This window comes from Ahaetulla prasina, chromosome 7 (genome assembly GCF_028640845.1).
Source record: "Ahaetulla prasina isolate Xishuangbanna chromosome 7, ASM2864084v1, whole genome shotgun sequence".
NCBI classification, from domain to species: Eukaryota; Metazoa; Chordata; class Lepidosauria; order Squamata; family Colubridae; genus Ahaetulla; species Ahaetulla prasina.
This window is the reverse complement of record NC_080545.1, coordinates 82,323,009-82,349,910: the sequence shown is the minus strand read 5'-3', so window position 1 is coordinate 82,349,910 and position 26,902 is coordinate 82,323,009. Positions and strand designations below refer to the sequence as shown.

General features: G+C 41.6%; 1 protein-coding gene across 4 annotated transcripts in view; it reads left to right on the top strand.

Moving 5' to 3' along the window:
• Positions 1 to 2,016: 2,016 nt before the first annotated feature.
• The window catches only part of WASHC1 (WASH complex subunit 1), a 68,086-nt gene continuing 43,200 nt past the window's right edge, over positions 2,017 to 26,902 (top strand). Inside the window, exons 1-3 of one of the 4 annotated variants that reach the window (XM_058190189.1) lie at positions 2,084 to 2,121; positions 3,870 to 3,968; positions 22,685 to 22,839. In XM_058190189.1, coding sequence (XP_058046172.1) covers positions 22,691 to 22,839 — 149 coding nt within the window. In that variant the 5' untranslated portion in view covers positions 2,084 to 2,121; positions 3,870 to 3,968; positions 22,685 to 22,690. Of the gene's footprint in view, positions 2,143 to 3,867; positions 3,969 to 22,684; positions 22,840 to 26,902 lie in introns of all 4 variants that reach the window. The other 3 variants (XM_058190188.1, XM_058190191.1, XM_058190190.1) reach the window with 3 other exon arrangements.

Genomic DNA, 26,902 nt, shown 5'->3' with positions numbered 1-26,902 from the left:
GCATTAGGCTTGTGTTTGACCTTGGGGGGAGGAGGGGGCGTGGCCAACTCAATATCACTCATGTCAGGGGCACCTGTGGTGGCCCGAGTGCTCTGCCAGCAAAAACGGGCTCCCGAGATCTGTTTTCCCTTGCAACGGCCTCCTGCAACCCTCTGCCAGCAAAAATAGAGCTCGGGAGGGCTGTCTGTGACCCTCGCAAGCTCCATTTTTGGTGACTGAGGCACCGTGGGCCAGTCCTTCTCTGTTTCCAGGGTGACCCTGCAGAGCCAGAACTAAGCACCCCGTAGTTTGACACCCCTGCTGTAAGGGATTCATGCCCACAGTAATTACTGGTAAATATAATGGTCATCTAAATTAAATTCATCCATTCCCATCCACTTTAGTTCACTGATTCCCAAGATGTTGACGTTCAATCTTGTCATCTCATCTTTGACCACATCCAGCTTACCTTGATTCATAGATCTTACATGCCAGGTTCTTATGCAATATTGTTCTTTACCTTATCAGACTTTCCTTTCACCACCAGACATGTCCACTGCTGAGCGTCCTTTCGGCTTTGGACCAGCCGCTTCACTCTTTCTGGAGCTACTTGTAAATGCCCTGCAGTCTCCCCCAGTAGCACGTTGGAGACCTTCCATCCTGAGGGGCTCATCTTCTGACATCATATCTTTTAGCCTTTTGATACTTACCATAGACTTTTCTTAGCAAGGATACTGGAATGGATTGCCATTTCCTTCTTCAGTGCACCATTTTTTGTTAGAACTCTCTACCATGACCTTTCCATCCCGAGTGGCCCTACACCACGTAACTCATGGCTTCACTGAGCTGCACAAGCCCCTTTGTCACCACAAGTCAGTGATCCATGAAAACAATACGGTTGATGGTTGATCCTAAAAGGCAGAAGTATCTACTATTTCAATGTATTCTTTGTTAAAGAGTGGGGCAGTGGTTAGAGTCCAGTACTGCAAGCTGTTTCTGCTCTATTACCGGCTACCAGCAGTTTGGCAGATCGAATCTCACCAGGCTCAAAGTTGATTCATCCTTCGGAGGTCAGTAAAATGAGGACCCAGATTGTTGGAGGCAATAGGCTGACTCTGTAAACCGCTTAGAGAGGGCTGCAAAGCACTGTAAAGCAGTATATAAGTCTAAGTGCTAACTGCTAACTGCTTTAAGATTGGTTGCTGTAGCTGTTGTTACTTTGGTTTCCTTTATTTTTAATTTTAGTCCCACGTTGTCTTCGCCAGCTACAGTCATCCAAAACTTATCTTCTCCTTCAAATGTCTCTTCTCCTTGCCTGCTTGTCAACCACTATAAGGATTAGCACCAAGTACCCTTGATTATTTGGCATTAGGCTTGGAAATCCGAAGAGCTCCAAAATAACACTTTAATAAAATGACATTTTATATATTGGTATTTGAGTAGATTGTACTCGAGGATATTCAATGTACTTAAAATACTTAGAAACTACCTTTCTGAGTAATTCGTTTTTTAAAAGTCATGGGTGGTACTGGTAGTCTTACAACCATAACTGACCCTAAAATTTCTGTTGCTAAGCGAGGCATTTAAGTAAATTGTGCTCCATTTTATGACCACATCAAAAACATCAAGAATAGACTCTAGAAAGCTCATGCTGTTGTAAAATGTCCACGCTGTACAGTACTCATTTATCTGAGAATAAATACAGTTGAAATCCCGGGGGAGGGGGCTATTTCGAAATGGAAGCGCGCACAGGATTGCCTAATAAGCCTGTTAGCTTTTAATGGTACTGCCTGATTCTCTAGTTGTCTAATGAAGAAAGTAAGCCTCCTCCTCCTTCTCGCTTTTCCTAGAATTTCCGAAGAAGGCAGACACCAAACACGCCTAGAACTAACGGGGGGCGGGGGGTGGTTTCTTTTGTTTGTTTGTTTTTTTAAAACCGCCTGTTTGAAATTGCCAAGAATCCGTTGTCATTTCATCTAAGGGCGGAAGCGGGACCCTTTTGAACCGGGAAAGCTCTCTGACGCTGGCGGAAGTGCGTAAAGCTCCGGGCGGATATAAAGATGCTCAGAGGGCTTTCGTGTCTCGTGCCTTCTCGGTTGGTAGGAAGGGGGCCTGGCTCCAGCTTCTCAGTATTGAGCAGATGAGGACCACGAAGGGCGAAGGGTGCGTGGTCTTTTCCTTTCTTTCTTTCTTTCTTTCTTTCTTTCTTTCTTTCTTTCTTTCTTTCTTTCTTTCTTTCTTTCTTTCTTTCTTTCTGCCTAGCAAAGACGTAGGCGCAACCTCCTGGAGAGAGGGGGTGTTGTTTACAGTATTTGTTTCCCACGGGGGATGTCAGGGCCAATACGGGGGAGAGAATTGCTCGGGTAGAAGCCTCAGGATTTTTTTTTTTTTTAAGGAAGGCTGTAGAAATCCTGGGAATTGTAGTCCTCACAATGCTGGAAGGCATCATCTGGGGCAGGGGTCTCCAACCTTGGCAACTTTAAGACTTGTGGACTTCAACTTCCAGAATTCCCCAGACAGCTTTGCTGGCTGAGGAATTCTGGGAGTTGAAGTCCACAAGTCTTAAAGTTGGTAAGTGCTGGCTGAGGAATTCTGGGAGTTGAAGTCTTAAAGTTGCCACGGTTGGAGACCCCTGATCTGGGGTATATCTGGGGAAGTTCTGAATGCTGTGGGAAAGGGGCAACCTCATTTATTTGTGGTTAAGCCTCCACCTATTTTTATTTTACAATGCCTTAAGAGGCACAGAAGGTCAGTCCTATCGGTGGTCTATTGAACTACCAGCAGTACTCCAAGGAGTAAATCTTGAGTTTCTTAAATTAAGGAGTAGGAAAACTTAGCATTTTGTTGTGGACAGTGTCACCTTGGGGAGAGGGCTGGTTGTGCTGTGGTTATCATCAAATCACTATGCTGATGAACTGGGTTTTTCTTGTATCAGTTTTCACTGCCAATTGTCTATGAACCGTGGAATGGATTTCCAAATAATGCTTTTGACCCATTATCACCTACTATTTTTACTTTCTAAGATGTGAGGCCAAAGGCAGTTTTATAAATTATATATTATAAAATGTTGGAAGAGTGTGCTTCTGGAAAGTGGTAGCCCACTTCCTTTTTTATATTACAGATGAACAGAATTGGAAGGGACCTTATAGGTCATCTAGTCCAATCCCCTGCTCAAGCAGGAGACCCTACACCTTTTCTGACAAATGGGAGTCCAATCTTTTCTTGAAAGTCTCAAATAATAAGCTCTCACAACTTCCGAATTCAAACTGTTCCATTAGTTGGTTGTTCTCACTGTCAGAAAGTTCTTCCTCATTTCTAGGTTAAATCTCTCCTTGGTCAGTTTCCATCCATTATTCCTTGTCTGGCCTTCAGGTGCTTTGGAAAACAGTTTGACCCCTCCTCTCTGTGGCAGCCCCTGAAGTATTGGAAGATGGCTATCATGTCTCCCCTGGCCTTCTCTTCACTAAACTAGCCATGCCCAGTTCATGTAACCGTTCTTCATATTTTTTATTCTCCAGTCCCCTAATCATCCTGGTTGCTCTCCTCTGCACTTTTTCTAGAGTCTCAACACTTTTTTATAGTGTGGTGACCAAAACTGGATGCAGTATTCTAGGTGTGGTCTTACTAGGGCTTTATAGAGTAGTATTAGTACATCACTTGATCTTGATTGTATCCCTCTTTTAATGCAATTTAGGATTGTGTTGGTTTTTTTAGCTGCTGCTGCACATTGCTGGCTCATATTTAGCTGATTGTCCACTAAGACTCCAAGATCCCTCTCACAGTCACTGCTATTAAACCTGGTTTCCCCCAGTTTATATGTTTGCTTTTGGTTTTTCTTGTCTAAGTGTAAGACTTTACTTTTCTCTACATTGAATTTCATTTTGTTAGATAGGGCCCAGTGTTCAAGTCTGTCAAGATTCATCTGGATTTTGAGCCTAACTTCTAAGGTGTTAGATATTCCTGCCAGCTTAGCATCATCTGCAAATTTGGTGAGTTCCCTTTCTATTCCCTCATCTAACTACGGTTTGTCAGCCAGTTGCAAATCCATCTGGTGGTAAAGCTATCCCACTTTTTTCTAGCTTATGAAGAAGTAAGTTGTGGTCTACTTTGTCGAATGCCTTGCTGAAGTCTAAGTATATTATGTCCACAGTATTTCGCTGGTCTACTAATTTAGTCACTATGTTGAAGAATGAGATAAGATTGGTTTGGCATGATCTGTTTTTAACAAAGCTGTGCTGACTGCTAGTTATTACTTTACTCATTTATAGGTGTTGGCAGATCTGTTTTTTAATTATCTTTTCCAGTATCTTCCCGGGTATTGATGTTAGGCGGATTGATCTGTAGTTTCCTGGGTCTGGTTTTTTTCCCTTTTTTGAAGATGGGAACCACATCAGCTCTTTTCCAGTCCTCTGGTAGTTTCCCAATGTTTCAGGATTTTTGAAAGATGTGATGCAATGGTTCTGAGATGACATCTACCAGCTCCTTTAGAACTCTGGGATGTAATCTTGTCACGTCCTGGTGGTTTGTATTCATCAAGATCAGACTGTTGTTCTCTCACTATTTTTTTTGCTTATTTTAACTTTTATTTCCAGTCTGTTTTTTACAGTTATGTTTCTGGTAGGCTGGGCTATAGTTTCTTTTTGCGTGACGACCAGTGCAAAGAATGAGTTAAGCAGCTCTGCTTTCTGTTGCCTGTTACTTCCTTGCCGTCTTTTGTTGTATCTTTTGTTGTCTCTTTTGTTGTATCTTTAATATATCTTAACATATCTTTAATAAGATATGTGTTTAAAAAGTTGGAGTAGGACAACTGTGTGTGTTTCCTGATTTCTTAAATTCAAGGTAGCTGAAAATAGGAATGCTGTGATATAGTTACACAAGGGCTAGCCGTTAGAGAGACCAACATTCAAGGTCATTTTTATCCATGGCATCTTACAGAGTAACTGTGGGCCACGCACTTTCTCTTGGCCCAGCCTACTTCACAAGGCTGTTGTTGGAATAAAATGAAGGGGGATCTCTATGGAAACTGCCTTCAGCTTTTTGAAGAAAAGATGTTAATCTAATAAATCATGATTTTAAAAAAAAACTATATCTGGAATAGTTTTAATGCCACTTAGCTCAGAAGAGCTTGCTTCTAATAGTAGGAATGCATTATAAAGAAAACAGATATTCCCTTTTAAAATTTAATGTTCTGTCTTATTTTTACTAGCTTAGTGCATCAGATGTGTTGGGTTACAGTTCTACAGCCATTTTATACCCATTCTGGCTTATTTTATCAATTTGTTTAACCAGAATTGGACCTGTTTTCAATTGTTATTCTTTTAACATTTAATTTCAGTTCATAGTGTAGAGCTCCAGAATCTTTTCTCTGAAATCCTATATGCACTAAAGTCACCACTATGCATTCAGGGAAAAGAGATCAAACCTAGAGAAGCTTATGAAGGCATAATAAGGTTAGTGTTTAAGACAATGTTTCTCAACACTTTTAAAGTGGAAATCCTAGGTAAGTGTTTTTAACCTCTTGAGCTTCATTGATACTGTCTCCATCATTCAATCCAAACTCTTTTTCTTGGCAAATGGAGAAAAGCATTAGCTCTTAGATTACAAGGCAACTGTAGAAGAGCCTTGAAGCAAATATGAGGTGACCATTAGTAAAACATGAACTTATTTCAGAAGAAAGAAAAGTGCTGTGACCCAGGCCCAAGTAGGTAGTAGTACATGCACTCAGTTCAAAAAACAGACTTCATTAGAACAGCGGAGAATTAACTCATTCTCAGCCTAGTCCAAACTAAATCAAAACAAATTCTTCATAACACAAGTCTTCAGTCTTATCACCAACCTTGGTCTAATTAGGCAAACTGCCAAAGGCTTTTCTTGGCAAAAGTTCAAAAGCAGAAGATGCCGACAAGAAATAAATGCAGCAAGACAAAGAGCAATTCTATCAACGTTGTTTTCCGACAAAGAGCCCAAACGCTGTTGCTGGTCTTTTAAGCCTTATGGGAGGGGCCAATCATCTCTTGGCCCTACTCCCGAGTCGTCCTCTTTGCTTGAGCTGCTCTTGCCTGCTGGCAGCTCTTCTCATGCGTGCATTAGGAACAGGCTTCTGTTCCTCTGCCTCACTACTGTCAGCCTCTGGAGGCTTTAAAGTCCGCACATCACTCCCCGATGGCCCTGGCCCCATCTCTGCCTCCGACACAGAGTCCTCATCTGGGCCTTCTACAGCCTCCAAGACTGGCCCATGTTCTTCCTCAGCCTCATCGCTGTCCGACTCCGCTGGCAGCTCCGCAGGCTGCTGGCGGACCACAACAAAAAGTTTGAGAAATTCAAGGTAGCTCTGACTTTATGTGGTCTAAGAGAGAGAGAGCGAAACTGGATCTTAATTATCAAATCAATATATCCTGGCCTCACTGCCTGGGGAAAAGCCAGTCTTCACCTCCTTCCTAAAGGCTAATAGAGTCAGGCTCAGCCGTATCTTTTGAGGGAGGCTGTTTCTTAAGGAAGGCACCATAGCAGAAAAGGTACGCGTCTTTAGGCCTTATCAGGTGACCTGTTTCACCATAAGGACCTGGAGCAATACTAATTTGCCAACCACTGTGGATACATAATCGTACAGGTAGTCCTTGACTTATGTCCACAACTGAGCCCACAATTTCTGTTGCTAAATGAATTTTGCCCCCATTGGCAACCTTTCTTGCCACAGTAAAGTGAATCAGTGCAGTTAAGGGTAAGTAACAAGATTAAGTGAATCTGGATTCCCCATTGACTTTGCTTGTAAGAATGTCACAAAGTGTGATCACATGACTCCAGGACACTGCAAGTATCATAAATATAAATCAATTGCCAAGCATCCAAATTTTGATCACGTGACCATGGGAATGCTGCAAAAGTCATAAGCATGGAAACAGGCATAAGTCACTTTTTTCAGGACTGTTGTAACTTTCAATGGTCACTAAATGAACTGTTGTAAATTGACCTGTAACATGAAGGCTTAATTAAATCCCTCTAATCAGCTGATTCCCCCAAATCTGTTGTAAATTAGTTGCCTGGGAATTGATCCTTCTTTCTCCAACGCTGCTCTGTTTTCTCAATAGCACCCTCCCAAGCACTGGGAGGAATTAGAAATGGCTGCCCTTTGACCAAGCCACAGTTGTGACACACAAAGTCTTTTAATGTAAATGGCCATGGATAAGACTTTGCAAAGTGAGCGTGTATGTGGAGACAGCCAGGAGAAGCTTTTGAATAGAGGAGTCTTGCAGAAGACATGATTGCATTATTAAAAATTTGATGAGGCGCGCTTTGCAAATTGCAAAGCGTTCCAGGTATGCAAAATATATTCATTCTGAATACTTTTTGTAGCCCTAATGGCCGAGTCCTTCATGAAATGGGAATTAAAGCTTGCTTTTTTTTTTACATCTTCATTTTCCAGTACTGGACATCAAATGCTATTCTCATTTTTGAATATTGAATTACAATTTACTTCTCAAAATGCTTCAGTGTATTACATTGCTGAGATACCGCATTTGTCAAACTATAAGAAGCACCTAGATTTAGAGGAGAAAAACAAGGGAAAAAATAGTTTTTGGCCCCCACACATCCTGTTTTCGCCCTCCCCGGCCCCCAGAAGCACTTTGCAGGCGAAAAATGGGGCCAAACCCTCGACCCATGTTTGGCCTTCAGAGTGCTTCTGTGGGCTGGCGAGAGCAAAAATAGGACACACGGAGGGTTCAGGAGGCCAAAAACAGGCCTGTATTCGGTTTATAAGACGCACAGAAATTTCCACCCACTTTTTTTTGGTGTGGGGGGGTACGTCTTATAGTCTGAAAAATACAGTAATTCTTTTAAGAGCAATAAATAAAATAGTCTCCAGATATTGTACCTAGACAGTAGCTGGCTAAAGGCCAGCCAGTAAGCCTAGATTTGAATAAGTTTTGCTGGATCTGGTCGGAGCTCTTTGATTTACTCTTATCTTCTAGTCCCACTGTTTCCTTAATTCTGCTCAGCTTTCAAAAAGAGTATAAAGTTGATGTGTTTATATTTGACTTTTATTCTTACAAAGTTCCCAGCATCATGCATGGCTTTCTAGGAGAACTCTTATTGAGTCATCTTATTAGAACCAGAATTGGGTTCAATATCTATACCAGGTGTCCTCAAATTACCGGTATACTGTGTACCAGTTACCATCTCTTCAAGTAAGATCTCTTCCTGGATTTTACCTCAACTGCTTTGCTTTTCTAGATGGTCCTCAACTTATAATCAGTTAATTAGCAACCACTCAAAGTTACGAGGGACCTCGAAAAAGCCATTTCTAACCCAGATTTGAAGTTACAATTTCACCCTCCCCATCACGAGACCACATTTTGAGCACTCGGCAATCAGCTTGGCTCATGTTTATGGCCATTTGCAGCGCCCTACGGTCACATGACTGCGATTTGTGACATTTTTGATGGATTTCTGCAAAAAACATGCCATAGTGAACAATGGACTTGCTTTATGACTGCCACAAAAAAAGTCATAAAATTGGGCTGGTCGTGTGGTAACCTTAACAACCGTCATAACTTACAAGCAAAATTGCAGGATCAATTGCCATTTTAAGTCGAGAACTACCTGTAATCCAGAGAAATCATAGCCCAAGATTTGTGGCTTTTTTCCCCCCAATGGAAATTGGCCATCTTCTGTTCAAATTCTGCTTCCCATTCTTTCCTTGCTAATTTTTCTAAAGCAGAAACAGCTTTTGTGATGTTTGTTGTGGTAGAAAATTCTCGTCTGCTCAAAAATTAACACATACAAAAAAGTCTGCAAACTGTTAGTGATAACTTTTGTAGTGATGTTAAAATTTAGTGCAGTATTTAGAAGGGGATGGCTGGAAGGAAGAGGTTCTGTGGAAGGAAAGTATTATTAGACAGTCCACATCAGCAAAAGTGGGCTCAGTTAACATTTTAGTGCTGACCCAAACACCTGTGTTGATGAGATTTTTATAATATATGGGAAAGGCTGAGCTGCTGAATAATGCCCCAAAGAGGCCAGTTTAATAGTACAGTATAAATGTCCTTGAAACGAGTAAATGCTATTAGTGGTAAATATTTTTTGAAAGGACCCATCAGATCTATTTACCTGCTCCTTTACGCCTTCTAAAAATGACCCATTTCCATTTGCATGAGTAATTTTATATTATAAACTGTATTTCTGAAATATGGGAAGATTTCCGCAATGGCCTTGTAGTTGCAGGATCCAACCTGGGTCGGCCACGGGGACCAGAGGTTTTGTCTTCCGAGCTTTTGGACTTGTGCTGGAGCCCATCTTCATCTTCCCAGGCTAGAGAGACGTTCCCTGAGGATGGGCTCCAGCATGAGTCCGAAAGCTCAGAAGACAAAACCTCTGGTCCTGGTGACCAACCCAGATTGGATCCTGCAACACTATCCTGGGACATGCATATTCATCTTCATTAGTGACTTTGTAGTTTCTCTGCCAAACTAACTGCTTCTCTGCTATGTTCTATTATTTTAAGGGTGGGCTCAGATGACCCACTGCAACTAGCTAGGGCTTACTTGTGAACTTATCCAGCATTTTTCCCTCGCTCCAAGGGGAAATTATAATTTATATCTGTGCTACTTTTGTTTTTATTTGTAAAAACAAAATTATAAATCTGCCAAGCGTCTGGATTTTGATTACGTGACCATGGGGATGAGAGGTGGGTTTCAGCAGGTTCTGGAGAACCGGTAGCAGAAATTTTGAGTAGTTCGGAGAACCGGTAGTAAAAATTCTGACTGGCCCCGCCTCTATCCTCTGCCTCCCAAGTCCCAGCTGATTGGGAGGAAATGGGGATTTTGCAGTATCCTTCCCCTGCCACGCCCACCAAGCCACACCCACCAAGCCACACCCACAGAACCGGTAGCAAAAAAATTTGAAACCCATCACTGATGGGGATGCCGCAACAGTTGTAGATATGAAAAGGGGTCATAAGTCACTTTTTTTAGTGCTGTTGTAACTTCAGACTTGTCACTAAACAAGCTGTTGTAAATCAAGGACCACCTATATACTATTTGTACTTATAATTTACTCTTCCCTTCTTATTGTCACACTTTTGAGGCAGTGTCACATGCGGAACATGGGTTCCTTTACAATCCCCTGTTGCCATTTTTCTAGCAGTAACTAGCTGTTACTCCTTCCTAGTGAGGATGCAGTGGGTAAAATTGCCCCCAGATTGTTGGGGGCAATAAAAGTTGACTTGCTTAACACAATGTAAGCCGCCCTGAGTCTTCGGAGAAGGGCGGGATATAAATTTAAAAAAAAAAAAGAGCACACAGAATTTGCTGTGCATTTCTTGTCACCTGTGGCCTCCTAGCGTGAATGGTTCGCTAGGGCTACCCCAATTATCAAGGAACTGGGAAATCACTCAGCAGTTATGAAGATAGAAAGGATCTCTTCTCCAAGTTGCTTGCCTTCTAGTATTACCTACTATCCTCCTCACCCCTGCAGTGAAGTCTAAAGGCTAAGGAATCTTTCTCCCATTGAGTTCTATAGCGGTGTTTTTCAACGTCACAACTTTAAGATGTGTGGACTTCAACACCCAGAATTTGGCTTTGCTGGCTAGGGAATTCTGGGACTTGAAGTCCACACATCTTAAAAATTGCCAGAGTTGAAAAACACGGTTGCTAGGGTTGATTGCAATAAAATTTGACACCAACACTTTCTTTGGCCTTTCTCCCTCTTTGCTTGCTTCTAACTCTTGGTGTCCCTGAGTGTAAACTCCTGCTCCCGAGCTCTGTTTGTCTGTTCGTATTTGTTTCTTGTGCTTTACTTATTCTGATGACTTTGGCTCCTTGGGGTTACTTTATACTTGTCAGCCAATTTCCCAGGTTACGTCAAATCTGTTTTGCTTTACTGCCATTGTATAGCCTTTGGCAAGCTGGCAATCCTAACTGGTTCTCTTGCTGCCACGTATAATTTTTTTTGGGGGGTAGGGTGGACTGGTATGTCATCACTAGGTATAAAAAGGGCCTTTCCTCTCTCAATTTGTGGTTCTTAATCTCTCTTATTGCTACTGCTTGAATTCTTCCTTTGCTATTATATCTGCAAAAAAACCCCTCTCGTTATTTAATGATAATTGCAGTAAGCACATGAGTCATATTCTGTGGGATAATCATATCTGAAGAATTGTGATATGTAACTATGGATAGTCCTCGATTTACGACCACAATTGAGCCCAAAATTTATGTTGCTGAGTAAGACGTTTGTTAAATGAATTTTGCCCTATTTTACAACCTTTCTTGTCACAATTGTTAAGTGAATCATTGCACTTGTTAAGATAGTAACATGGTTGTTACATGAATCTGGCTTCCCCATTGACTTTGCTTGTCGGAAGGTCACAAAAGGCAATCTTGGAAAATTCAGTCTAGGAGAATCACAGCATACTGTGTCCCCCAGGGGTAAAATTCGGCAGGTTCTGACAGGTTCTGGAGAACTGGTAGCAGAAATTTTGAGTAGCGTATTTTTGGGAGTATAAAATGCACCTTTTTTCCTCCAAAAAGAGGGTGAAAATCTGGGTGCGTCTTATACTCCGAATGTAACCCCACCCAGCTTCTCAAACGGAGGTTTCAGAGGCTGAAAAAAGCATGAGAAACGAAGCTTCAGAAAAGAAGCCCTCAAACAGAGCTTCAGAAAAGAAGCCCCCAAACAGAGCTTCAGAGGCTTTTTTCTGAAGCTCTGTTTTGGAGGCTTTCAGAGGCAGAAAAAAATGTTTTTTTCTGAAACAAAGTTTCAGAAGCAAAAAAAAAAAAAAAAGCAAGGCACAATGCTCACAACCAAGGAACTTGTTGCTAAAATTCACCTCTGGAAACAGCTGATTGGGGGGGGGGTATTCCGGGAGGAAAATCCACCTTCCAATCAGTTTTTTTCTTATTTTCCTCCCCAAAAACTAATGTGCGTCTTATACGCTGAAAAATACAGTAGTTCGGAGACCCGGCAAATACCACCTCTGACTGGCCCCAGAGTAGGGTGGGAATGGAGATTTTGCAGTATCCTTCCCCAGCCACGCCCACCAAGCCACACCACACCCACCAAGCCATGCCCACAGAACCAGTAGTACAAAAATTTGAATTCCACCACTGGTGTCCCCCCCTTCCCGTCCCCAATCATCCCATTTCTCTTTGCTTTCATTTTTCTCCATTTTATGATTTTAATAAGTTACCAGATTTTGTTTATTTTTTTCTTCGATTACTTTATGGAAAAATCCTGTGTAAATGGCTCTCAATTGTTTTCCAAGTCCTGTGAAGCGCTACAAGGGGGAGATAGTTCTCCAACGAGCTAATTCAGAAAGACAAAGACTCCATTAGGGTTAGGCCCTGAGTTTACATCTTCTCTAACCACCACAACAAATTTTGCAACTCTCTATGTGATGAACAAATCACAGCCTGCAGGGACCATCCGGTTCTTGCAAAATCAGCTATCAGCAAAAAGTGCAAGAAAGAAGCACAGCCTAATACATAATGCCATTCTCTTCAGATTTGGCCTACAAATACTGAGTCAAGGATCAATCCTTGAATCTTCCATTAAATAAATCAGTGACCATACGCTAAGTATCGAGCAAAGTAACCTTTGTTAAGGAAGGGCCATCTGTCTCTTGGTTAATTTACTGGGGACTACACAGCAACCGAGAGGGTGCTGAAGCAAGAGAAGAATAAGTAAAAAAGTAAAGATCCTCGTGTTTTTATCTATCCTCGGTAGGAAGCCAGCAGAGATTAGAGACTGGCAGAATTTAACACAGTGGTTCTCAACCTTTATAGTGCTGCGACCCCTTTAATACAATTCCCCACGATGTGGCAACCCCTTTAATACAATTCCCCACAATGTGGCGACCCCAACCATAAAATTATTTTCGTTTTGAATTTATCGTGCCTGAAGCCGTATTGGCTAGCGATCTGAACTGCTTGCGATTGCCTTGAGGACGGAGGCATTAAAGCGGAGACTCCTCCCCTATTAAGTTTATCGTGCCTGAAGCCAGATTAGGCTAGCGATTGGGAGTGATTGCAGCTGGCTTGAGAGGGAGACATCAGAGCAAAGATTTCTCTCTTTTTTAATTCATCGCACCTGAAGCCGAATTCGGCTAGCGATTTGAAGAGCCTGCAGCTGGCTTGTGGAGTCAACCATTGGAGCATGATTCTTCAACTCGCAAGTATACTTCCCATATTTCCGATGGTCTTAGGTGACCCCTGGCAAATCATCATTCGACCCCCCAACGGGGTCCCGACCCACAGGTTTAGAATCGCTGACTTAACAGATGTCTGAATTCATCACTTGCAGAGGAGTTTTGAAATTAGACCAAAGCCTGCATGAAATTAGTCTGAAGGGCATAATTGCCTTGAAATCATAAGTTGCTTAATAATGTTGTAAGGAATGGGATGGTGAATTACAAGATGTTACGTCTGGAGAATTGAACCACAGAAACATTGAAAATGAGTCTCAGCCCCATGAACCATGGGTTAATAGTGAGTAATGTTGGGAATTGTAGTTTGGCTACATTTGAAGTTCCACAGATTGTCTGTCCAAAGTGTTAAAAAATTAAATTGTCTTTCTTTTAAGTAATCTTTTATTTTACCTGGGAGCAAAATGTAAGTAAACCATAAATGTCCTAACTGCTGATATATCTAGTTACATTTTAAAATGTGATGGCACTAAGTTTTTGTTTGATGTATCCGTCTTATTTTCTTTCTTGAATTATTTCCTGAGACTGTCTACAGTAAATCATAGTGCTTTCTTTCTTCTCACTATAGTACAACATGAATGGCCAAACCAAATTTTTTACTGACTTCACATTTCACATTTCGTTCTTTCAGGAATGTGCAACCACTAGTCCTCCAGATGTTGATGACATAGAGCTCCCATTTCCCCTCACCATTGGCCAATCTGACTAGATATTATGTGATTTGGAGCTCAGTAGCATCCAAAGGGCTGTTTGGTCTTACCTTGTTATTACATGAACCTCTGTTCAAATTGAACAGAATAAGCACCGGAGGAACTATTTGACATCCAGGCTTTCTTCTCAGATACAATATTTCTGGAGAGAAGAGCTATATCAGAGTACCTTAGCTGAGAGGATACTTCTGCTAGACAACTGCCGCCGCCTAGTTAATTGCCTGTCACTGCTGCATTTACATTTCCTAAATTAGAGGAATTAATAAAAACTTCAAAAGCTTTGACACTTCATTTCATGCATCAACATGATTTTTTAAAAACTACTCAGCTGCAGCAAAAATATTTAACACTTGTCAAGTATATTTGTTGAAACTTAACTCTCTCCTCCTCAGTTGAATTTGAATCAGTTCTGAGGAGAAGTGCCATTGCTTGGCAGATGGAACTGGGCCTTCAGAGTCATCACTTGAATATGGTTGAACCTTTCATATACAGACAATATTACAATATTGAAATATTCACAAACTGTACCTCAGGATGGAGTATGTTTTTGATTTATAAATGATGCTTGTTCCTGAATCTTGGGTGGGGAGATCTAGGTAAAGATAGAAAATTATATTCAAGCTAAAATCCTTCTAAAATTGAGAGAATTTATAATCCAGTACAGATGCTGATAACAGCATAAATCACAGGGTTTTCTCATATCTCAATTCCTACATCAGTCATTGTTGGGTTCTCATGTCAACCAAAAAGTTAGATTACTTTGAAATAGTGTTTCTGAAACTCGGCAATTTAAAAATGTTGGACTTCAACACTCATTTCCATTGGCTGGGGAATTCTGGTAATTGAAAAAGTTGCCAAGTTTGAAAAACGTTGCATTAAAAGGTGCTATAAATCATTAGAATAGAATAGAATAGAATAGAATAGAATAGAATAGAATAGAATAGAATAGAATAGAATAGAATAGAATAGAATAGAATAGAATTTATTGGCCAAGTGTGATTGGACACACAAGGAATTTGTCTTGGTGCATATGCTCTCAGTGTACATAAAAGGTGCTATAAATCATTAATAGACGCACTTATGCAAATCTTTGGTCAGGTTATGTTAATTGATAATTGTCATGGGATTAAAACTATTACCGTATATACTCGAGTATAAGCCGAGTTTTTCAGCACGTTTTTTGTGCTGAAAAACGTCCCCTCGGCTTATACTCGGGTCTATACGGCTTATACTCGAGTTTTGTTTTTTTTTAAGCCCCTCGGCTTATACTCGAGTATATACGGCTTATACTCGAGTTTTTTTTTTCTTTTTTTCACATTTTACCGGACGGAAGCCCTGCCGGTGCAGTGAGAGGGCGGGGCAGGGGAGCCGCCAGCCTTCTCAGCTGAGGGAGGGAGGCTTTCCCCAACCGGTAGGTGCCTCATTTCCCACCCTCGGCTTATACTCGAGTCCCCAGTTTACCCCAGTTTTTGGGGTAAAATTGGGGACCTCGGCTTATACTCGGATCGGCTTATATTCGAGTATATACGGTACTTTTAAGCTATTATGGATGAAACTGAATGGTCTAGCTCAAGTGTTGTTCAATAATTTCATGTTGGCAACTAAGATCTAGATAAGACATATTCCATAGATGTCTGCTAGAATAGGATGGGTACACAAATATCTGTTCAAATAACTATAAAAATATTTTGCAACTAATAAAATTAAGTCCTAAATTGCAGGTCTGCTCACCTTTCAGTTCATTCATATGGATCAAGAATTGGTCTGGCAAAAGTTTTATATGCCCTTGTTTGCAGTTCAATATTACCGGAGAAGAAGCTACGCAAGATTAGATTAACAACTCTTTATGGTTTTCTAGCAATGCTGTTACAGTGAGCTCTGGCACTTAGATCATTTTTTTTTTGTTTACATTTATACCCCGCCCTTCTCCTTCTCTTCTCAGGGCGGCTTACAATGTATAAGGCAATAGTCTCATTCTATTTGTATATTTTTTACAAAGTCAACTTATTGCCCCCCCAACAATCTGGGTCCTCATTTTTTGAGATGAGTACTCCAAGGTCTTTGACAGAGTGAGAGGGTCGTCTGCTAGTAATTGTGGACTGTCAAAGACGTCTGTTGCATAACAAAATCAGACCAATATTTTCAGGTTCTTTTACACATGGTCTAACAATAGCTAACATCCTTATCAGTTTAGTCACCTGATTGAGAATTTATGGATTTAGGATGATTTACAGCAATTAAAAGCTAATGTGTTTATTAGCCCTTTTGGCAAAAAGAGTCTTAATTGTAAGTGCTACAACCATTAGAATATATCTTGGATTTCTTTGGGGAAGGTGAGGGAAGTTTTCTGTCCTCATTTCTAGCTTGTTTTATATTATATTAAAACAACATTCAACAATTGTTTTAAACTCTACAAATTATACAGAGTCATTGATGATAACTGAAGTAATCCATCCGTCTTCCTTTTTTTCAGAGAGTAAATTATGATTCTAATATACTTTGTTGATATTCTGACTTGGCAATGACCAAACTGCTTAGTTTGTACAACATGCTGGGCAGATAGAAGACCCTATTAGGCAGGTTGTGTTAACAGCTTCATCAAATTTGTCTGAAAAAACACAACCTACCACAAATCCTATTGCGCCTTAATATGAAGTATGCTCCTAGTGTAGAACTTGCATCAGTGAATATGTTTAATGTCATGTTCATGCAACATAGGTCATAGTTTGCATAACTGATTTGCTCAAAATAGTCAAATTTATTGACTTTGCCAAGCCAAAAAATCCCTTTTTGGGGATTGATTTAAAGTGCTATATGGATGAGGCTTGTAGTTGTACGTATTTACAAATTAAATCAAGATTCAGGGAGTGACTTTACCACAGTAGCCAAATTAAGACAGTTAATTCAGGTCCCGGCCAAGCGAGGGCTGTCTACGGCACTGCCTGATGGGCCCGTGACCTCGGTGCTGCCTGTCCGCCATGGAGAAAGGCTCTGGTTCTTTCTAACCAAGCGCTTCACGTTAGTCTTTCCTTGCTTCTTTTCCTTTTCACTCTCCACTTCTGCAGCTCCATCTCCATCAGGCTCTTCTCCCACCCCATCACTTTCTGCCAGGGCGAGGACTCTGCCCCCTAGGCTGCCCCACAAGACACTTGATACCACCGGGGCTGCCCCAATTGATGAACTCTGGCGAACTCTGTGCTGGGGCGATGGTTGCATGCCTAAAGAGAGGTCTCTGAGTGCCCCCTCTGGCATGCGTGCCATAGGTTCGTCACCACTGGTATAGGGTCTCCTGCTCAAGTGGGGGGAGTGGGTTGATTAGAAGACCTCCAAGGTCTCTTCCAACCCAGTTCTTCTGTGTTCTACTAGGGATCAGTATAGTAATATTTCTCAAGTTGTTCTCCAAATATGCTAGGCATTAGGTCATAGCTAATCCTACAGCTAGGATTGCCTAACCATGGTTTAGTTTATTGAATAAAACCTACTTGACTGGGACACTACAACATACCATACATAATTCATGATTTATAAACCACAGAGGCTGGGTTTATTTTATACCATATTTGAACCTCTGTAATCCGTAACCAGCAGGATAGAGATAAGGTAGTGGAATTATCCCCATGATGGACATAATAGCGTATCTAAAGAATAATTGTCAGATCATAACTGAAGGGTAATTGGACCGGGAGGCTCTCTAGCTCTCCTTAGAGTATTTTCAAAATGTGATAAAATGGAACTTGGCATTCATTTTCTGCACTTGGCTTTTTTCTACTAGGTAGCACAGGTGTGGCTAGCATTCTAGGTATACCAGCCTAATTTATTTCCATTCATACATTTGGAAAAGAGACAGGGTATTGTACGTATAAGGCAGGGGTCTCCAACCATGGCAACTTTAAGACCTGTGGACTTCAACTCCCAGAATTCCTCGCCAGCTTTGCTTTGCTGGCTGAGGAATTCTGGGAGTTGAAGTCCACAGGTCTTAAAGTTGCCATGGTTGGAGACCCCTGATATAAGGGATTCACGAATCTTTCCCTTGTGTTTGTGTACCTGGATAGGGATTTACAGCTTGGTTTTGCGTTTTGGTAGGAATCTTTGACAGAAATGATGAGAGAAGGCATATTTGAAGAGATGCCCCTTTAAAAAAAAGGAAAAATTTTGTAAGTTTATTATTTTCTGTTGGGATTTGTTAAACTAGAAAGCACACGCTTCCAGTTGATTAAAGATGATGAGTAAGTCTATAAGTGCTCCCGAAAGCAGTTGTTAAGTCTGTAGAGCAAAGTTGTGTTCTGTGACTTGGAGACTTTGGAGCAGGCTCTTTTTATTGCAGAAAAGCAATCTTGTCTCTTAATAACCTCTATGCTGACCCTTCACGGAATAATTTATGGCCAAGTGCAACCCGGTTTGCTGTTTTTTTTCCAGTTTATTGATTTCTTACTGGGCCTAAAGAAATAGGACACTTCTCTTCCCCCCCCCCCCAGTTCCTCCTTTTGATCACAGGGTGCGTTTGAATATTACTTTTTTTGCTGCTTTTGTGGATGTATTTGTGCATTACGGTAATTCCTGGAACATCTGTTATTTTTAAGAGTCACAATTACTCTTTCTGCTGCCAAATGCTTAGTGCAGTAGCTTTGGGTTGCCTCTGTAGAATTTATACTGCTTCTTGCATTGCACGAAACATAAATCATGGCTTACCAAATGTGCTGGCTTCATATATTATGCTAACCCACAAGCAAGCAACCCATATCATGGTTTAATGCAATATATGGCTAAGACTACAAGTATTGCTGGGAAGTTAAGCTAGTAGGAGTTAGCATTCATTTTATGTTTTTTAATTTCTTAGAATATTGAGAACAGCAACTGCAGTGAGGTGCAATGAAGTATTCCAAGGGGCTGCTAGTTATCCCTGATTATGGATGATCTGCATCCATAATTCAACATTTGGACATTGATTCTAGTTTACAACTAAAAGAAACCTGTTCAGAATTGAAGAGCCTTGTTTATTTTTCACAAATTAACAGAGATTCATCGTTACCGTAGCTCCCTTCTCTCTGCATAAAATATGAAATGCCAACCTAAGCTATCACACTAGAAATCCAAAGACAATTTGAATATCTTGTCATATATGTGTAGGCATGTCTTTTTGTGCTTATCAGCGCTTTGTGGATCAAATAATTTTTTTCACCTCAATCCCTAGTGAATGTATGAAAGGGTTTATTTAACTTTTTTGAACTCCTGGTGTAGTTGAATTCCCTGTGGTTAGAAAGCATTCTCTGCAAATCTGAAATCAATTAATGACATGTTTAAAGAGTTGAAAATAGTGTACTCCAAAGTACCTTTTGGAAATCAAATGAGATGCATTGCCCAGTCTTACAGATAGTCTTTGCTTAATGACTGGACTTTAAAAAAAAGTCATTTCATTCTAGAAGAATGAAATATTTTGAGAAATATTTAAAAAGGCAGAATATTATATTTCCCTAAAGGAGAAATGTGTTTTTAAAGACAGAAAGCAGCTCCCTGCCCCCAGCAGATATTTGGTGCCCATTGAGAAGAACTGGGCCAGCCTATCTACAAAACAAAAGACCTTCAGCTCCAGGGTGATGGGATTAAGACATGACCCTCCAGGACATAATCTAGTAGGAGAGCTCACCACATTGCAAAATCACCTGGGGATACCCTCCAGGCTTCAACCAAACTTCTCAGACAACCTACAGGGTTACCCCTATAATAGCCAGTGGGATACATGTTCTTGAACAGGAACGGGAAGCTCAAGGCCCAAGAGAAAGTATAAATAACCCCCTCTCAACTCCGTGTAGTCAGCTGCCCAGAACCATGTGCTTGGTGGTTCTGCTTCACCATTAAACCCTCTTTCCAATCAGCCTCCATGTTTCCAGTGTTTTTCTCCCGGCTTGGAACTGAACCAGATGGATATTTCTTCCAAGACCATTCTTGAAGTACATGCTGCACATACCTGCGGTCACATGATAGCATTTTGGGCTCTCGGCAACTGGTTTGCATTTACGACTGTCACGGTCATGTGACTTCAATTTGTGACATTTTTTGCCATTTTCCAGCAGAAAAAGCAAAACATGTCAACAGAATATGCTGGATTCGCTTAACACCTTGGTTACTTTATTAAATGGATACAGTACTCCTCAAAATTTTGGGAAGAATCTGGTTTTTTTTAAAAAAAAACTTGGTTGTATAAATATTAACAGATGGCTTACATACCACACCACCTTTGGGATTTGAACAATTATTTCTGACTTTTAATAGATTTATATGAGGGAGAATACAATATAGAGGTTTAAGAGCAGTAGTCCACTGTTTTTAGTGTGTGGAATAGGCAATGCTTACCTGAATCTGTCAATGAAGAAGTTGAGGGGTATTTGAGGCAAAGTCCCAAGACAGAAGGTGAGGCATTGGCGTGAAGATAAAAGATCAGTGGTTTGTTTTTGAGATCTATGTGCTTAGGCTGCCCTATTCCACATGATCAGCATGCAGCCTTCTTCATTTAGTTTAATTATGTGTGCTGTCATCATGTGAACCTAGAAAAAAAATCAAGTTAGATGAGGGCTTTGTTCAATACTAATTGGTTCACAGGTTTTGATATTGTTATTTCACTTGTGAGCGGGGATTGTATGCATTGGTTCAGAAAATTCATCGTTCTGCTTGTTCATTGATACATGAGAAATAGGTTGGAACAGGACAAATCATTTCCTTTTAAAGGTAAATACCATCTTGCAAGACTGACCCACAACACTCTACAAATGGTTTTGTACAGGACCACCGGCTCCCCAGTTTAATTGTCTCACTTTAAGACTGGCCAAAGAATACCCAGCTCTGTTGGGGCATTTTCTCATTTCTGATCTTGGGAGACTGAACTTCACCTTGGCCTCCCTTATCCCCGAGCGATGCATTTTGACTGTGAATGTGGTCAAAGGCTCTTTGGATTAAGACTGGTGTGCTTAAGCTTTTTCTCCGGCCTCAACTCATCAGCATTGAGAAGCTGCGTTTAGACAAGTGCCAAGTAATGAAAACAGCCATGAAGTGCAGGTTGCTGGAGGGTCTAATTACACCTCGAGTTATGCTGCTTTTTTCCCCTCACTTCCTTTTCTCCCATCAAGATGATGATTAGCCCTATTTATAGGGGCACTGGTTTTTACTATTCAGTGCAGTGCACCTTGTGCCAATCAAATCAATATCATCTGCATTTTTGATTACTTCTTAATAACACCACTGAACATAGTTTAATTAAAGGAGGATAAAAATAGGTTTTATCTCTCCCTTCTTCATCTGACATACCTGAGTATCTGCTGCTGCCTCGCTTACACAAAATAAATACAACTTGCTTGCTTGCTTGCCTGCCTTGGAGACTGGTGCATCCTGACCATGGAGATCTGCTAAATCAGAGCTTATTCTGCTCTTTTGCAAGATAGTCTGATTTCTGTTCCAAAGCCCAATGCATAATGCTGTTGTCAGCGGACATAATATATATGAAGGATGTGTCTATGGAGATTCTCAATCATCCAGGTCATGGTTGTCTCAAAAGGCGCTTTCCAAAATGCTTGGCTTCTTCTTTTTCCTTGAAAACATTTTGCTTGAGATGAGATACAATGCAGGTAGTCCTCAACCTATGACCACAATTGAGCTCAAAATTTCTGTTGCCAAGTGGCGCATTTGTTAAGTGAGTTTTGTTCCATTTTACGACCTTGCCAAAGTTGCTAAGTGAATCACTGCAGTTATTAAATTAGTAACACAATTGCTAAGTGAATCTGGCTTCCCCGCTGACTTTGCCTGCCGGAATAATTTCAGCGAAGAGAATAAGAATTGTGTGATTCACGACTGGGCAATAATCTGGAAAATTTTCAAATGTGCAGAAATGGACAAGCTTACTTTAGAATTAAATAATAAGGAAGACTCAGAAAACTATTTAACTTGGGAAAATTGGTATCAATGGATAGAAATTAAAAATAAGGAATGTATAGAATAAAATAAGATACAAAATGTGTTTAAATATGTTGATTAAGTAGGAATAGATGGGAATAGATGTACAAAGTTAAGAATTGTGTACTGTCAGAATGACGTTGAATTGTATAATTATTACGGAAGTATTTTTGTTATAGATGTATTTTAACTTGTATTTTAGGATTTTAAATGTTAATAAAGGTTTTTTTTAAAAAAGAACTATGTGATTCTGACGTAGTACCAACATTGTTATATTTTATTTGATGCAACGAAGAATAAAGAAAGTCACATAGGCAAATCAGATTTTTAAGTGCAACAAAACAAAAATAGGTCTTCTAGTCTTTGATGTTGACATGGGTAGTCATTACTAATAATAGGAGAAATTGCCTGTGGACAATAAGGAACTATCCCAGGTGTCCAGTGTGCGGCCTTCACATTGAATTATATAATATTAATGGGGGTTGTTCAACATCTGGAGAAGCCAATAAAGGAGAATATTTGTAGCTCAGGGTTGAAATGAGGGGTCCCTGGTGCTCTCTAAGCTGGGTTGTTTTCTTGCAGATGTTCCATTACCCCAACTAAATAACATCTCCAGTGCTAGTCACTACCACTGCTGATGTTACCTAATGAAACATCTGCAAGAAAACAACCCAGCTCAGAGAGCACCAGGGACCCCTCAGCTGGAGAAGCACACGTCGTCCCTGTTCTAGAGATACCTGTTTTAAAGGTTTTCTTGCTGCAAATACCTGGTTAAAACAATCTGAGTTCCCGTCTAATTTAAAAATGAAAGAAATGTGAGTTCCTGGAATCAAATGGACTGTTGGTTTCTTTGCAGGTGAAGATGTCCACTATGACCCAGAAGTATTTCCTGGAAGGTCAGACATACTCTGTTCCCCTCATCCAGCCTGACCTCCGCAGGGAAGAAGCTATTCATCAGATAGCAGACACCCTTCAATATCTGCAAAAAATCTCAGGTGACATCTTCAACAGGTAAGGGTCGCTTATATTAGAACCCCAGAAGGAGAAAACTGATATATGTGTGTGTTATTCTTCAGGACGTGAAGAAAACTGCATAGTCAGTTGGTCTGGTTTTTTTCTGTCTCCAGTAGTGGATCAGTGCTTTGAAAGTAGCTCTGTGAGTTCTCATTTGTCTAAGTACCAGAATCTTGAAGGAATTCTCATCGGTGTAGTTGGTAAGAGTGCAATTTTCCAAATATAGCTGACTTTGGAAAGAGGGATGTAATTTAGATTTGATATATGCTTTGTTAGTACTGGGGGCAGGTTTAACCACTAGATTGGGGCTATGATATATTACTGTTGCACCAGGAGCTACTGGGTGGTTTATTGTCATATTGTGTCTACGGCTGCATGCAAACCACAGTTGCAACCTTGGAGCTACAGAGAGGCTGAAAATATTCAGAAAGCGGCAGCCAGCATGACTAGGAAGCTAGGTACCCAAGGAGAGATTCCAGTACAGTATTCAGGGCTTTTGAACTTGGAGCCAAGGTAGAATAAGCAGAGATAAAAATATGTGTGGCTTTGAAACTATGAACAAAGACGTGTTTCTTTCCCCTCTTTGTTGCTGAACATTGTCTAGTGAAACTAAATGAGAGGAACATCGGGAACCAATCTTCCAATGGGATTTATATAAATAAACATTAACAACCCCCAATTCTCCCAAAGATATTTACTCATGAAAAGTTATTTCATCTCTGACTTCTGCAGGGTCACAAATGTAATTATTTTTCAAAAGGGCATCCCTCAGTTACCAAAAGGTAGCTTGCTTCTAATCTGGGACCAGGAATTTTTCCTGTTGGTCCGTGTGGACCCAGATGTATACTTATTTTCTTTATGGATCAGTATAGATTACAAAAAGGAAGCTTCAAACTCCTGTTAATGACTGAAACATCCTATCAGATCAGGGGTCCCCAACCTTTTGGACCTCAGGGACCACCAAATTCATAATTTTAAATCCCGCGGACCACTAATATGATGTGCCTAATGACCAACTGGGTGGGTGTAACTAGGTAGTCATGGGACTGGGTGGGTGTGGCCAACTCAATGTCACTCATGTCAAGGGGCACCTCGCCAGCCTCTACTCGCCCCTCCTCTCCCAGTCCCTCCTCGCCTCCCTGCCCAGGCTACTTAGGGCCCAAATAGGAAGCAGTTGTTGGAGCTAAGCAGCCACCACGAGAAAGAGTTGGCAAAACAGCTCAGTTCAAATTGGATCTGGCCGAGAAGGAGGCTCAGCATTAGCATTTCACTGAGGACTACGAGCATAGGCTTTCCAAGCAGAGGGAAGACCTGCAGGAGGGCAAGGCCAGGTACCGGTGCCTGGAGGCTCAGTGGGCTGAGATGATCAGCCAGTTCCAGGCCATGATGCAGTCCCACTGGAACAAGGCCCTCCAGCTCTTCACCACCAGTGGTGCTTTCCTCCAGCCTTCGTCCAAAGCCCCACACCAGGAGGCTGAAGCAGACCCCAAGTTGGAATTTCTGCCTCCCTCCAACCCACACAAAAAGACCCTGAAGGGGGAGACTCTCTGCAGCAACACAAATGTTCATTGCACATATCTGGCCCAGGGACCATAGTTTGAGGACCCCTGATTTAGTGCAATATAAAAAATGCAAATAATTTCTCTGCGGACCACCAGAATTTTCTTGCGGACCACCAGTGGTCCACGGACCACCAGTTGGTGACCGCTGTATCAGATTGTTCTAAAGCAGGGGTGTCAAATTCAAGGCCCGCAGGCCAGATCTGGGCTGCGGGGTGCTTAAATCTGGCCCACGGGGCCAGCCTGGAAATACCAAATGACCGGCCCACGGTGCCTCTGCTGGCCCGTTTCTGGCCGGCAGAGTGCTGCAAGAGGACTGGATTACAATTATGTGGCTTCAAGTAAGTGCCTGATCTGGATAGAAAACAGGCAACATCCCATGTTAATACTACAGTTTAATGCCAGATTTTACATACTGTAGGTCCATTTAATCTACAATCAACAATCTGTAATTGACAGCCATTTCTATTTACTATCCTGGAAATTCACCTCTGCTGTTAGATCTTGTATTATCATGTAACTTATGCTATGTATTTATGTATTTTTATTATTAGTTGACTAATGAAAATGCAACAGTATAAATAGCTTTTCTGCCTGGAAAAGCAATTTACTTTTAAACAATGGGGTATAAATTTATAAATAAAAAGTTTAGTGGAGTATGAAGAATAAGTAATAAATGTTTGCCAGTAATATCTGGTAGAAGAGATAGGAAAATGGTTATAGTAAAGTATTGTGGAAAGAAAGAAGAGAAGGGGGAAAAATGCATCTTGAGCCTGTGTCAAATGCCCACCATGGCCACGCCCACCCCAGCCACCCACACCCCGGCCCTCCGAGGTCAAACATAACCCTGATGCAGCCCTCAATGAAATCGAGTTTGACACCCCTGTTCTGAAGGATCTTCTGCTACACCACAAGTCTTGATTCTCTTTCCTACTTACTGTATTTTTCAGAATATAAGACGCTCCGGACTATAAGATGCTCTGGACTTTTTTGGTGAGGAAAACAAGAAAAAGAAATCTGCCTCCCAGTAATTTTGCGTCATTGCAGCAAACAGCAAATAGCCTGCTTTACTTTCACTTTCATTTTCCGTATAGCTTGATTAGCACAAGAAAAAAAATCTGCTCCCAGCAATTTACCTCCTTGCAGCAAGCAGCAGAGTCCCCCCAGGAATAGACAATGGCAATCCCTTCAGCCTGAAACAGCTGACAGTCGGGGACAATCAACTTGTGCTAATCAGGCTGTGCTGAAGCTGAAATGGGCTGTTTCTTCTTGCTGCTTGCTACAAGGAGGTAAATTGCTGGGAGGCAGAGGCCAAAGGGTAGGGGCCAGTGGGTGGGAGGGGCTACATTCGGTGTATAAGACACACCTACATTTTCACCCCCTTTTACGGGGGAAAAAGGTGCGTCTTAAATTTCCAAAAATACGTTAATATCCACATAAAACCATTGGTGCCAGGTCCAAAACCAAGAACGACACATGGTGATTCTTTCAAGCTGAGTTATTTATTGTTTTCATACCTACAGACAAAATCCTGCCAGACCAAGCAGTTTCCTGTCTGCATCTCCAATGTACTCTGAACTATTAGGGAAGGTCCGTCTTCACCCTCTTTCTTTCAAACATAACATCAGGATGAGTTACCTCTTCTGGAATGTACCCCCTTCTCTTGGGAATCCAGCTCCTTACTACATTCCATCACAATTGGGGGAGTAGAGTGTTACATGTCATTAGTATGTCTGTACTATGTCGTATCGACATAGGGGGTCACGCGTTCGATGTCTGCAGGCGATCGCGTGCCCCGATCCCCCTGACTTCTCCCGTTCCCCGGATGGTCAAGACCCTCAGAGCCTGGGCCTTCGTCTGATGTTATGCAACGCACGGTCCGTGGCCAATAAGGCCCCCCTAATACATGATCTGATTCAGGGGGGTGCCGCGGATATTATAGGCGTTACGGAGACCTGGTTGGGCACTGAAGGGGGTGTGCCCCTGGTCGAGATGTGCCCACCGGGTTTCCGTGCATTCCATCAGCCGAAGGCCCAGGGTAGGGGTGGAGGGGTGGCGGTTGCTATTAAAGAGAGTCTAGAGCCGAGGAGACCACTGTACCTCAGATTGCGGTGTGAATCCCTCTTTGTGAGGTGGGGTCATAGATGTCAGATGGGCTTGCTGGTGGCGTACCTGGCTCCTTGCTGCGTGACAGCTGCCCTGCCCGAGCTCCTGGAGGTGCTTGCGGGGTGGCAGTGGAGACCCCAGACTTTTAGTCATGGGGACTTTAACTTGCCATCTGCCGGCTCGTCATCGACAGTAGCTCGGGAGTTCTTGGCCTCCATGACGGCCTTGGACCTGACTCAAGTAGTGGATGGCCCCACTCACATCGGGGAGGCACACTGGACCTGATTTTGTCTCTGGTCAGTGGTTGAGAGATCTGGACTTAAAGGAAATAGTCATTGAACCTTTGTCATGGTCAGATCACTCTCTCCTTCGCCTGGACTTTCTGACCGCTACCC